We start from the raw sequence: 12,549 nt of genomic DNA, 5'->3' as shown, positions 1-12,549 counted from the left end.
CAGGTTAACTGGGACCAGTATCAAGCCCAAATCTCATGGAAACTCCTGTTCCTGGGACCAGGCTGTAGGTGGGAGACTTGGGATGCTCCCTGGGTCAAGCTGGTGTTTGCTTGAGAACGAGATGTGCTCAGAGTGAGCAACCTGCCTGCCCATGAGGGGCTGGGTGCAGCCTCAGCAGTGCGTGGGCAGCTCTCTGCATGCACCCCAAATCCCAGCCAGGCCCTTAAGGAGAGCTCAGGCCAGCCCTGCAGGGAGCTGGACTGCAGGATGCCTTTTCACAAACCTTCAGATGTGGGAAAATATCTCTTTTTTTTGCATTCGTGTAGTGACTTTAGCCAGGAAACTTTTAAGACTGATTTCCCTTGATTTGCCATTAGAAGTTTTACTTCAGTCCATAACATTTTCAAAATTTGGGGAAGAAATAGAGTCTGCACTCTTTCAGGATGAAAGCTATGAATTTAGAACAGTTATTTATATGTGTTGGACATTTAAATTTATTAAAAATCTATAACATATTTACAATTTCTGTGAATGTTATTTATAAAATACAATCCAAAAAACACCTTGCAGCATGTTCCTGTAACAACGTAACAGCTTTCCCTAAAACAGCTGCTTGCATCCATTTCCCTTGGTGCCAAGGGAAGAAAGAAGTTAAAAAAAAAATAATTTGGATATTCCTATAAAGATTGTTATTAATGAACTGAGTGCTGTTTAAAGTCACTAAAAAGAATTTGGTCTTTGTTTGCCTCTTCACAAGAGCGTCTGTTCAATTTCCTTTCCCTGCCTTCTCTCTGCGAGGAAGATTAGATATGTCTCTATGTTTACGTCGGGCAGAAGGGAGGAGGGAGCCACATCTCCAGATGGTGTAAATCCGTGTTGCTGCAGCAGCACCAGTGGTGGGAAGGGTGGTATTATGCTGATTTATTGTGGCTGGGGAATCAGACCTATTTTTTTTCCCCAGCTGGAAGAGCAGCCTGTAAAATAAAAATCACACATCTCGGTTGATTTGAGAGATGCCGTGTAAGATTTATCTGTCTAGCAAAATAAGATAAAAAATTTAAAAACCCCTCTGCAGAGGCTGGCAGCATCCCTTTTAATACAGCTGATGTTGAGGGGCCCAAAGACAGCCCCTCAGACAGGCATAACTTCCAGTTTATTGATAGCAAGGGCACAGCAGAGGCTGCCAGGCTGTGAGTGTCTCAGGCACACTGTAAATTTCCAGTTGCTCAGTGTTCCTGCTGCTTGCCTGTGTATGGCATAAATACAGCCTAACGTGACTGAATTGTACAGAAAAATGTTACCAATTACTCTGCTTACCTGGATTCCTTTGGCACAGGTCCTGTGGGCTGAGCTGATGGAGAATATGTTGCTGGTGCTGAAGAGGAGAGAAAGAGTTTTCTTTAAAAATAAAAAAAAGATCCTCTTTTTGTGTAGAACAGCGGGTTGGTTGGGGTTTTTTTTTTCCTGCCCTGAGATTTCTTGCCATTTCATTATTTTGTATTTCAGATAAAACCTTCTCACCTTAATGAGGAACATTTTTTCCCATTGGTTTTAATGGTATAATAAATTGAGGGCGAGCAAAGAAAAAGCTCCTGAAAATGAACCATAAAAAAAGTTGCTGGAGACTAAGGGCAGATTTTGCAGAGGATGTGGCAAGAGTAACAAGCTAATTTACTTTGCCTTTCTGTTCAGGTTTCCTCTGTAAACAGCTTGGGTCTCCTGATTTTAGAGACTTTGGAAGGGCATATTCCCATGGGTGCTTTACCTTCCCTGTGGCTGCACAGCAGCGATGGCGCGAAGAGGACTGGGGAGGTCATGGTGCTGCAAGAACGAGGAGTGAACCCAAAATGGTGATTTTGGACCAAACATGTTGTACAACCAGGTGTGGTGCCTTGTGGGATTTGCTGCCAGAACAGCACCTTTTCTCCTCCAGGTTTGCCTTAATTCAGTGGCCACAGGCTGCACATTTCCCTCTTTGTGCTGAGCACAGCAGGCCTGGCATCTGTTACAGCCCACCCCTGCTGGGTCATTTGTACCTCTTGCCTTGTCTCATGCGCTCTGTCAGGTCATACAGCTCTTATGCAACCTACCTCAGTGTCTCTGTACCAAGTGGTCTTATTTCCAAAAAATCAGAGGAGACAGAGGGAAGAGATTTAGGGCAGATATATGCAGAAGGAAGTGGGAGAGAGGAGAGGTGCCTGTGGACACACGGGGTTCTGGGGAAAGAGGGTGGACAAGGATGCATTTGGGAAGGGCAGTAGGGTGGCAGAGGAGATGGTAGAAAAGAAAATTTGGAAGAGTAAGACACATGGTAAAAAACAGAGAGGTATAGATAGCTATGTCAGGGAGCCAGAAAAAGCATTGAAATGCAAGTTACTGCTCAGATTACATAAGCCACTCTTATGAAAGACAAAAAAGAATGAAAAGCAATCAAAAGAAGCCAAAAAATCCCCATGAACCACTGTAGAGTGCAAATTCTTGAAGACATATTAAATGTTGACACTGGTCCCCTAATGAGGCATTCCCATGCTTGACTTTCCTTGGTAAATTTTCCTGTGTCTACATACTATCTACTGAAATAAACTTCATATATCACCTGAATTTTAATTGTGATAGGCAAATCCAAGAAATTACTGCCTAGGATAGCACTGAGAGAGGTTTCTGCATGTATTTGCTGCCTGTCTTTTGTGGTGGTTTCAGACTCTCAGCCTCTTGCCAGGATAGGCTTGTCCTCAAGGATGCAGCTAACATGTATTCCTGATAAGAATACTTGATTTCACGTGGAAAGCTCTTTAAAACATTAACCTTACATGTGTGAACAGTTTATTTTTCTCATTTTTAGGAGCTGGCAAATTTGCATTCAGAAAAATGCAAAAGTGAGCACAAAATACTTCTGTTGATAACCCCCAAGGAGGACCAATGCATGAATTCCTTAGGAAATAGGTAACCCTTTACTTCAAGGAATAGCCTGGCTCTTTCATGCTGGCTGTGCCAGGGGCTCTTCTATAGCAGGCAGAATTCCTGCTCATGCTACGTTCAAAGAAGAATTAACGGAAAAAGTCCGATCTTTCCTCCAAAAAAATTGTTTAGACCTAGGATAATGCCAAGCTGTTCCACCTGGACCCCAGTTTGTGATCCAGTCTGTGCTGCAGAAAGCCAGACTCTCCCTGTGTAGGCAGCTGGCTGTGGTTCCCCAGGACAGCTGTGTTGTCCCCCCCCAGTGGCTTTTGATGAGCCACTTGTCCCTTCCTCACCCACTCGCAGGGGGCAGCTCTGACCCTATCCTGGCTGGGTTTCTTAAGGAGCTGTCAAATGCTATTAAAAGAAGGAGATGTATATATCTACCTGTCTATCTATTTATCTGTCTGAAGTAAACAGAGCTTGAAGAGTCTTATAAGAGAGGTAACTGTCTCATATTAATTTGCTGCCATTTACATGCAATACAGCAACTCTGATCCAGACAAAAAGAAAACAGATGGTTCTATCCTATGAAGACATGCTGAGAGAGTTGGGGTTGTTCAGTATGGAAAAGAGAAGGCTCCAGGGACACTGTGCTAGAGGTCTTTCAGTACTTAAAGGAGGCTTATAAAAAAAGCAGGAGAATGACTTTTTAATGGTCAGATAGTGACAAAACAAGGGGGAATGGTTTTAAATCGAAGGAGGGGAGACTTATATTAGGTGTTAGGAGGAAATTCTTTACTGTGAGGGTGGTGAGACGCTGGCACATGTTGTCCAGAAAAGTTGTTGATGCCTCATCCCTGGAATTGTTCAAGGCAGGGTTGGATGGAGCTCTGAGCAACCTGGTGTAGTGGAAGGTGTCCCTGCCCATGGCAGAGGGGTTGGATTGAGATGATCTTCAAGGTCTCTTCCAACCCAAACCATTCAACGATGATTCATTCTATGATTCTATGATATGCAGAGAACAATGTAGGAAAGCTTTAGAACAGCTGACTTATTCTTTCTCCTTCTCTGAAACAGATTGCTCAAAAATACCTGTCAATATCTCTTCTTTCTTCAGAAGTATTTCAGGAAACTCCATTGCAATTTTTGCTTGTTTAGCAGGAAGGGGTAAGGAGGCTTCTTCAGGCTCTGCATCACAGACAAAATCTCTGCTGGTTCTCCTAGCTGTTTCTTTGTGGAAGAAAGCAAGATTAGTCTGCTCAACATAATCTTGCATTCTCTGCAGTTTGAAGGCTTCTTTAGAAGCCACATATTCCTCTTCCAGCCTTTTCAAATTTTCCACTGTGAGAGCAGAACTGGGATGTGATGACCAAATCCGAAGGGGAAATATTTTTGGTTGGAACTGGTTACTGCAAGACCCTGACAGCCTGTGTCCATTAAACATATCTGCAATGCATTAAGGAGATGAGAATCTTTAGCAACAGGCAAAGTCAATTCATCATTCTTGTAACAAAGAAGGAAAGAAAAGAAAAATCCCATTAGTCATTTACTCCTGATGGGCATATTGATTGATGTAGTTAAAATGTTCACACTAAGATAACCTTATTAGATTGAAAATCACTTTCTTTTCAAGAGGATCTACTAGGCACCAATTCAACAAAGCACTTAAACAAATACCTGATATTAAGGGCATGCTCAGGTCCTCTTGGTGGGATTTTCTTAAATTGTTCCCACCTAACACTTAAGGCAAAAACTTAAGATAGCTACAAAGGATGACATAATGCTTCTCTATGTTTCATATATTGAGCAAAGTCGAGCAACCAAATATCTCGTATCATAACACACTACTCTCTTCCCCACTAAGGCTGTACTAAAGATTGCATCAGTGATTTCATTAGTAACCCAGTTTGCTTTGGCTGTAAAATGCTGTACAGCTGAAACTTACTGTGTGCAGGCTGGAATCGAGTGCACTTTATATTCATTACTAGTACTCAGACAAATTATTTTGGACAGTTTTTGCTACACACTGATGGAGAAAAAAAATAAAATGTACAGTGGAATCTATTGAATCTGTTTAATTGGACCTGCTGGTGGCCATCCGACCATGCCAATTAAATAAAGACAAACAAAAGCAGCTCTCAGAGGACCTGCAGAGAATAAACCCAGGGTAAATACTGCATGTTTTTTCTTATTGCATTATTCTGTATAGTTGTGTGTCTGAAACATAAACTAGCCATAAAAAGCAACTCACCCTCCTGTTTGCAGTATCTGCTTAATTGTGTCTGCATCTTCCGTTCTCCCACTCAATCTGTTTAATGTCAAAAGATAAAGGAGGGAAAAATAATAAGGTTAGTTTGGCAGAACTAGTGCTTCACAACCTCCTCTTTTCTGGCCTTCCCCTCCCTGTCAATTCCCATCAGGCATGAAGCTCCTCTGCTCTATCTGACTGCAAACTTAGATGGCTGTTTCCAGGCGTTTCATCAATGCAGAAGACCCAAACCCTTCCATTGCCCTCGGCAGAGGGGTCTCTGCCAGTGCTGTGGGAGCCCACAGACACACTCACCCTCAGGCACTGCAGGTGCCCTTGGGATGGCTCAGCAGGACATGCTCCTCACCCCTCGGCTGGGCTTCCCCAGTGGAATAATTTCTGAGAAGAGAGTAGGCGTGGGCCGAGCAGGAGTGGCACAGCACTGTCCAAGGTGACAACGCTGCCCAGGCAAGGTCCCAGCCAGGGCTGTTTTTGAGGTGCTCTGGAAATGGTCCTTTGTTACCATTTCTTGTACTGAAGGCTGTAAGTCTGAGACACAGTGTTTAGCATGTTTAAATCCACAAGGCTAAACTGGTTTACTTGTGTAAAACAAATGCCTGACACAATGAGCTCAAGTGCTACAGAGAAGAACATGTACGGGGGTATCAGTATTTTTACCTTCGTCGTTCAATCTTGTACAATATCTCATTAAAAGAAATCACTGAGTTAGCTGGTCTGGCAAAAGCCATATTCCCTAACTGAGTGTTGAATTCACATTAAGGATGACCTTTAATTCTCCTCTTATCCTTCTCTTGGGATAATTTTCTTTTCAATTTTCTGGAACTTTCTTTCTGATCCAGGTAATGGTGAAAATTGATTGCAAATGACCCAGAAAGACCCTCAAAGGTTTCTCTTACTACTCTTTGGTCTAGATTAGCTGGCAACACCTGATTGTGAAGAACCTAGCTTTACACTGCATCTTTCATTGCTGGGACACAAAGCAGCTTATTATCATGTAATCTAATTATGTTGCTTAATTTTAATCTCCTTAGGGAGCTAGTTTTGGAAAAGTCTGTAATTTCTGCCTTTCATGAACAATTCTGCTATTTCTCTAGTAACAGACTTTTAAGATCCCTTTGCTTCTTAATCATACTTTAAGACATCTCTATGTCATTAGCTCTGATGATCTTTGTACTGCTGTCATTCTACTTTCCCTGCTGAGTTTTTGTGGTCACAGAGCTGTAGAACAAGCAGGGCTGGAAGGTGCCTCTGGAGGTCACCAGGGTCCAGGACTCTACTCAAAGCAAGTCTACTAGATCAGAGTCCTTGGGTTTTTGCCTAGGCAAATTTTAAGTATTTCCAAAAGCTAAGATTCTGCAACCTTTCCAACTCCAATATTTAACCACCCTTATGCTGAAAATATTTTTTGCTAATATTTAATTGGAATTTCCCGTACTCCAGTATGTATCTGTTGTCCCTTATCCCACCAAAGTGCAGCTCTGAGAAGTCTGTTTTGTCCTCACCCTCTCACTTAGCAGCTTCAGGCAGCAATGAGAGGTACTTGAGTATTTTCTCCTCCAAGCTGAACAGACCCATTTCTCTCGACCACCTCTTGTGCACATAAGCTCCATCCTCTACATGTCTTGATGACATTTTGCTCCAGTACGTTGTCTCTCACACTGGGGAGCCCCAGACAAGACACAGCATTCCAGATGTGCCTCACCACTGCCAAGCAGAGGGTAATAATTGTGTTTCTCCACCTTGTGCTTGGAAGTCAAATCTATCCTGGCAGTTTTGGCCGTGTCTTCCATCAACTCAGGACCACCTGTGTCCCTGCTGCAATGCCCTGTAATTGCCATTTGCCTGGGACTGCAGTGCACAGATCTGGGCAAGCTCTGAGTGTGCTCTGGGGCAAGCTGGTGCCACTTTCACAATGTCTGTGTGGCAAGGGCTGTCCTGGCCTCGTGTCTGTGCACAGTGTACATCACTGTGTCCCACGCGTGTCCCTGCACACCAGCATCGCTTAACACTGACTGCTCTCCTTGAACTCTCCCTCTTCATGAATGTTTTAAAGCATGTTTTATAATGTATTATTAGTAAGGCTTTTAAAATATTTTCTCTTGAAACCTTGAAAAGGGAGAATTGGAATAAATAAAAACACAACTGAGCTGAGCATTTCTGAAACCCAGTGGAAGAGCACAAGCCGTGAACCTGAGGGTTTAGCTCCCTGCCTGGCCCCATGCAGCAGCAGCAGCAGCAGCAGTGCCCAAGGGTAGGATCTCATCCTTCATATGCAGCTTGTCTATGTTGCCTTGCCACCCTTCCTATCCTGACTTTGTCCAAAACAAAAGAGAAAAATCACCTCACACAAGAAGCGTGGAGGAAAAATGTTTTGAATGGATTATCCCATTCTCTTTGCGTCACTCCGTGCAAAAATAGATACCTGACCCTATGGGATTCATAGATCAGGAGGGTAAAGCCCTCAGGACAGACAATTTCTGTCTCTGTTCTTGTACTGTACCTGCCAGATTGAGGTTTCACACCCATCAGGACGGTCCCACTGAATAATCTGAATTACAGCAGCTTTTATAGTACCCTCTTAGCACTTGGAACATCAAAGCTGCACAACTCCCAGATCAGCAGCTTCCACACAGTTTGAAGGAATGCAGCACTTGAGTGTTCATGTTGAACTTTTCAAAGAAACTGAAGAGGATCAAATGAAGTATTTTATTGAATTCTAAATATGGAGTGGGGTTTTTTGTTTGCATGCTTCTTTTCATCAGAAGAAATGCTTGAAACAAAAAGACCATGGCAAATTAGAGGGATGGAATGCCACATTTTGAAAGTGCCAAAATTAAATATTCCTGCTTTGGAAGTTTGCCTCACCCTCTCCATCATGAACAATTCTGGGATTTTGATATCAAACTGTCACATTTTTCACTTGACCTAATGCATATTTTTGTTACAAATTCCAACATTTTGCAAAATGCAAATAGAACATTTTGCTAATCTGGCCAGATAGGACTGGTATACAAAGAAGAGTGCTCTTGGTTTTGCAAGCTCAGAGTTCATGTGGACTGGCATTAAACAGATCAGTTACATCAAAAAGGCAGGTTTAAAAATCTCATAGATGATGGTAAGCTGCCCACTGCAATGTCACAGGAAATTGTCACTAAGTACTCACAAACACATCTGCAGCACTGCAACACATCTCCAAAGCCATATCTATCCCTGACATCAGAGTTTGTCATAAAAAGCAAGAGAATTCAAAGCAACATTTACTGGCTATTTCCTCTGTGAAGCTTTACTTAATCTATAGCTCTTCTGTTCTCATAATAATATGCTGAAATCTAGTCAGAATATTTGAATCTTAGAGGAACAAAACACAGCTGAAGTATCTGGAAGGCGAAGGGCTCAGGAGGCAATTTCCTCTGATTCATCGGGAGACAAAGGCAGAGCGATGGCTGTGTTTGTGTTAATAACGGTGGAATTGCCTCTCTGGCGCTGCTACCCCGACATTTCTTTAGCTCTTGCTGTCGTGCTTCATCTCACAGGCCGCCAGTGCTGTGCTTTCAGACACAGCCAGGCTGGATATGTCCAGAGGAGGCCACACCAGCACCTCCTGCCGTCTCCATCCCGTGGCACTTCCCTGAGCAAGGTGAGGCTGGCAAACTGAGCTGCCCAGCCCCACGTGTATTCCCACCACAACTGCCAGCCTCACCATCAAAGACTTGTTTTCCTTACTCTGAGCTGTCCCATCATCCCCCATTAAGAATCAAGCTGACTGGACCCTTTCTGTGACTACATCACTTGGATTGGGGTTCCCCACTGGGGGGAAGGATGGCCAGGAAAATACTGTCAAGCTCTTTCGCTGACAGCACCTGGTGGGACCCAGTATCCAGGCAGCTCTGCAGGGTGCTGCAAAAGAGACAACGCCTTCCCTGTAGGATCATCTCAGTGGAAATGGTTTTATTTGCACATCTGCAACTCCCCAGGCAGAGGCAAAAGACAGAGAGTGCAATGCCATCAAATGAGAATTAAACTCTGCGTCATACTGCAAAATGTCAACTAAATTAATTCCTATTGTAAGACCCCTGCACATATCCCAAAAGGTAGATGAGTGCTGTGTACACAAGACTAGAGAGACAGCCATACACAGACATTGCAGTAAAATTTCTGCACCACAGCAGGTCTGGAGAGAATACTATGTAAATAAGAGTTTAGTCAGCCTCTGCTTTCCATTGCAATCTTCAAGATATTTGTGCTGGTAGAGGGAATCTTTCCCTCTAAGCAATGCCTGCTTGATCCTATGGGATTTGTAATCTCCTAGTTTATAGCCTGCTGCAATGAAAGGCATCTGACAGTGCCTCGACTTTGTTTAGATGTGACTTTCTGGCAGGACTTTCCAATGCAATAGCTGATGTCAGGAGCTGTCAGACCCACGGTCCAGCAGGGACTGGGATCTCCCATAAAGCAGCACTGCAGTCTCCCCATTTTGTTGGGGCAGAGGGACCTGCTGGCACCACAGGTGCTGTGATGCACAGAGCTATACCCTAACACCACACACCAAGGGCAGGTTGGGGTGGTGGACTCCACACTTCCTTAAATGCTAAGGAGGCAGATATGTTTGTGTATGTATACATAGAGGTGTGCAAATATTTACAGACTCAAGGAGAGTAGTGTGCACATTATACACACAGTACTGTTGTTATTATTACACACATTATGTACATTCATATCTATAACATAATGCAGTAGAAGATATATCTCTCTAAAAAACCCCAAAATTTATGCACTTTAATTGCCAAACAAGCCTATTGAAAGCAAGAAGGTTGTTTCATCTGTTTCTGCCATTGCAGCTGTGTACAGAGTAGGTCTCCAAATTCTGCGTTATAACCACAACTCTTGTAGAGAAAACAATCTCTTTAACTCTGTTTCTGTACTTTGCACTTTGAAAGATATTTGGAAAGCAATTGGTCACTGTAAATCACACAGAAGCTTCTGGAGTGGTCTCCTGTTGTGCAGCTTTTGCATCCTACCTGTCCTGTAAGCACCAGAAGAGCCAGCAATGCTCACCTCAGCAGCGTCTTTCCATTTGAAGGGATGCATCCAAAAGCCTGGTTCTCACCATAGAAGTGACGTTGACTCTAGCTGGGTGGCTGATTACCTCTCTGTAACCTGCAGTGGCCATTAGTAGGCTTAGAGACATATATGGCAAATATGTGAAGATCCAGGCTCCAGAGAATTCACTCAGCCTCAAGGTTTTAAAGATCATGCTAGCTCTGCAGGTGCAGGGATAAGAACCAGCTGCCTCTGCTTGTAACCAGTAACACCCACAATTAAGAATGGAACCCATTTATTCTGTAACATGTAAGCATAATCAGCTTAAGAGGAGTATGCAGAATCAGACTACCAACCTCTGCTGTTGGGATTTAAAACCTGACTTTGGCAGTTGCCATTGCCTGGGCCACAGAGCAGACAGGACACACAGCTGAGGAGTAGAGTCCATGAATGCTCTTCAGAAAGCCTGGCACTTCAAGAGCACAGCAATTGCACTACACAGTAAAGCAAAGCAGCTCCAGCCATAAATCATGGTTGTTAGTGTGTGTACTGGGATTGTGGTGTGAGACACAAGAAGTGGTCTGAAGTTAGACTGTCTGAGAGCACAGAAATCCCCAATTAACTGCCAGTGGTTCTGTCTCTTTCATGCTCTGGAAGAGTAAAGGACTCATCTGACAGCAATGTTGGGGATTTATTGAGTTTGGCTCTGGGTAACACAGAGCTGAAGTTACTGCTGGCTCTGGTTTTGATTTCTAACACTGCAGCAAACTGCAGGTAGAAACATTTTTCCTCATATTGGTTTGCAGAACCTGATCCTTTCATCCATGCAAAGGACTTTTGGCAGGACAGTCTCTCCTGCCTCATGTCCTGCAGTGTAAAAGGGGACCCCAACTCTGCTGCCTTTTGTCCTGCCCTCTGCAGCAGCCAAATATTTTAGTAGAGATGAGAAGGAGCATTTCTAAGAGGTAGCAAATAATGCATAACTAATCCATTGGCCCCTAAATGTAGAATTAAAGGTCATAGTCACAATGCACCCAGTCAAATGCCAGTGGTGTAAATTTGCAGTGATACCGAGTAACTACAACAGCTGTAGGTTTAGAGCAGAAAAAAAATCACAATTATACAGAGGCAGTTGTGCTGAGAGAGAGCTGAGAAGCTCTCTGGTATCTCCTCCTTACCCTGATGGAATAAACTATCCTTATGAGCCTCTTATTTATGCTGCACATCTTAATGTTACATTAAATCAAAGGTAAAAATATCTTAATGTTATGTTAAGTCAAAGGTAAAAATACATATACTCACAGAACTGTCTATTAAAACTACAAGTTCTGAAGTAGAAGTTTATGATGAAGAAAATAAAGAGATAAAGGAATGTGAATATTGTTTATGAAGACAACTTGGAGAATGAGAAAGATGCCAAGGGACAATGCTGTCAGCACGGACCCTGCTGAGGCACAGTCCTACCAGATGCCTTAAAAACCTCTTGCCTGTGCCCTGTTCATAGGCACCTTGGCACGAAGCTACCAGCCAGGATGTGTTGTCTCCATGTGCCATTTCTAGGGCCTGCCAGCCGGAGGGTCTGCGGCAGTATCTGCAGCCAGAGAGGAGTGGGTAGAGGGTGCACTGACTCCAGCTCTCACAAGGATTGGCTCAATGAATGTTTGATAATGTTTTTCTTAATTTTTCCTTTCTGTTTTTAATTTTTATTAAGGTATGTTATAGCATGGTCTGGCTAATTGTTGTTCCTACATCTCAGGGAAGTCTGATCTCAGGGATGCTTGGAGGGCTGAAGGAGGAGGTTGGCTCTGTGTCCCTCCACTTCCCATTACCCATTCTTGTGTCTCTACCCCTGCCTGCTGCAGGGAAGTGATGGGCCTTGGGGCATCCTGCAGCTTTCTCCTCCTCCTTCCTTCCTAACTCCCATCTAGGATGAGTTTTTTTCCCATCAGGGGTTTGGTTTTCATCTCCCACGTGAAAGGGAAACCAGGAAAGGAGAACAGCAAATTTGGGTCCAACAAGGATATATGGGGGATAAATAGTTAAGCAGCATCTGACAGACACAAAAAAAGCTTTGTCCCCATCAAACCCTGCACAGATGTCACAGAACAGGCTTACCTCTTCGGGCAGGAATATCCAGGCGACTCCTCGCCACAAGGACCAGGCAGAGATCTGCTGGCTGGGAGGTGCCTGGGGCACCCTCTTTGTCCTCAGTGTCCCTGGGTGTTGTTGGGACTCTTCTTGTCGCTGTTTTGCTGGGCTGTTGACCCCCCACCCCTGCATGTTCCCTTGGGGGTCTGTTGGGGTTCTGTTGGGGTTCTATTCTATTCTATTCCGTTGCC

The 12,549-nt window shown here is 43.8% G+C and overlaps 1 protein-coding gene across 9 annotated transcripts; it reads right to left on the bottom strand.

Moving 5' to 3' along the window:
- Window positions 1–487: 487 nt before the first annotated feature.
- LOC128804155 (uncharacterized) lies at window positions 488–12,518 on the bottom strand. 9 transcript variants are annotated; one of them, XR_008435954.1, is made up of 7 exons: window positions 12,326–12,509; window positions 10,226–10,327; window positions 5,153–5,209; window positions 3,994–4,347; window positions 3,701–3,821; window positions 1,318–1,375; window positions 488–974 (listed from the first exon to the last, which is right to left on the bottom strand). XR_008435954.1 is itself a non-coding variant. In XM_053971703.1 (6 exons), the coding sequence occupies exons 3-6, from the start codon at window positions 5,187–5,189 to the stop codon at window positions 767–769; spliced, it is 441 nt and encodes a 146-aa protein (XP_053827678.1). In that variant the 5' UTR covers window positions 5,190–5,209; window positions 10,226–10,327; window positions 12,326–12,518; the 3' UTR covers window positions 488–766. The 9 variants fall into 9 exon arrangements, 7 of the variants coding, with proteins under 7 accessions (XP_053827678.1, XP_053827675.1, XP_053827673.1 ...); XR_008435953.1 differs by having other exon boundaries at window positions 3,701–3,906; window positions 12,326–12,507; XM_053971703.1 differs by lacking the exon at window positions 3,701–3,821 and having other exon boundaries at window positions 3,994–4,131; window positions 12,326–12,518.
- Window positions 12,519–12,549: the final 31 nt, after the last annotated feature.

This window comes from Vidua macroura, chromosome 2 (assembly GCF_024509145.1).
Source record: "Vidua macroura isolate BioBank_ID:100142 chromosome 2, ASM2450914v1, whole genome shotgun sequence".
Taxonomy (NCBI): Eukaryota; Metazoa; Chordata; class Aves; order Passeriformes; family Viduidae; genus Vidua; species Vidua macroura.
This window is presented reverse-complemented; position numbering and strand designations above follow the sequence as displayed.

Coding starts and splice junctions, on each gene's coding strand:
- LOC128804155 (XM_053971700.1), bottom strand. CDS start 5,189: ATGCAGACACAATTAAGCAGATACTGCAAACAGGAGG. Junction 1,376..3,993: donor GAAAGAAGAGATATTGACAG/GTATTTTTGAGC, acceptor TCTCCTCTTCAG/CACCAGCAACATATTCTCCA. Junction 975..1,317: donor CCTGTGCCAAAGGAATCCAG/GTAAGCAGAGTA, acceptor TTTATTTTACAG/GCTGCTCTTCCAGCTGGGGA.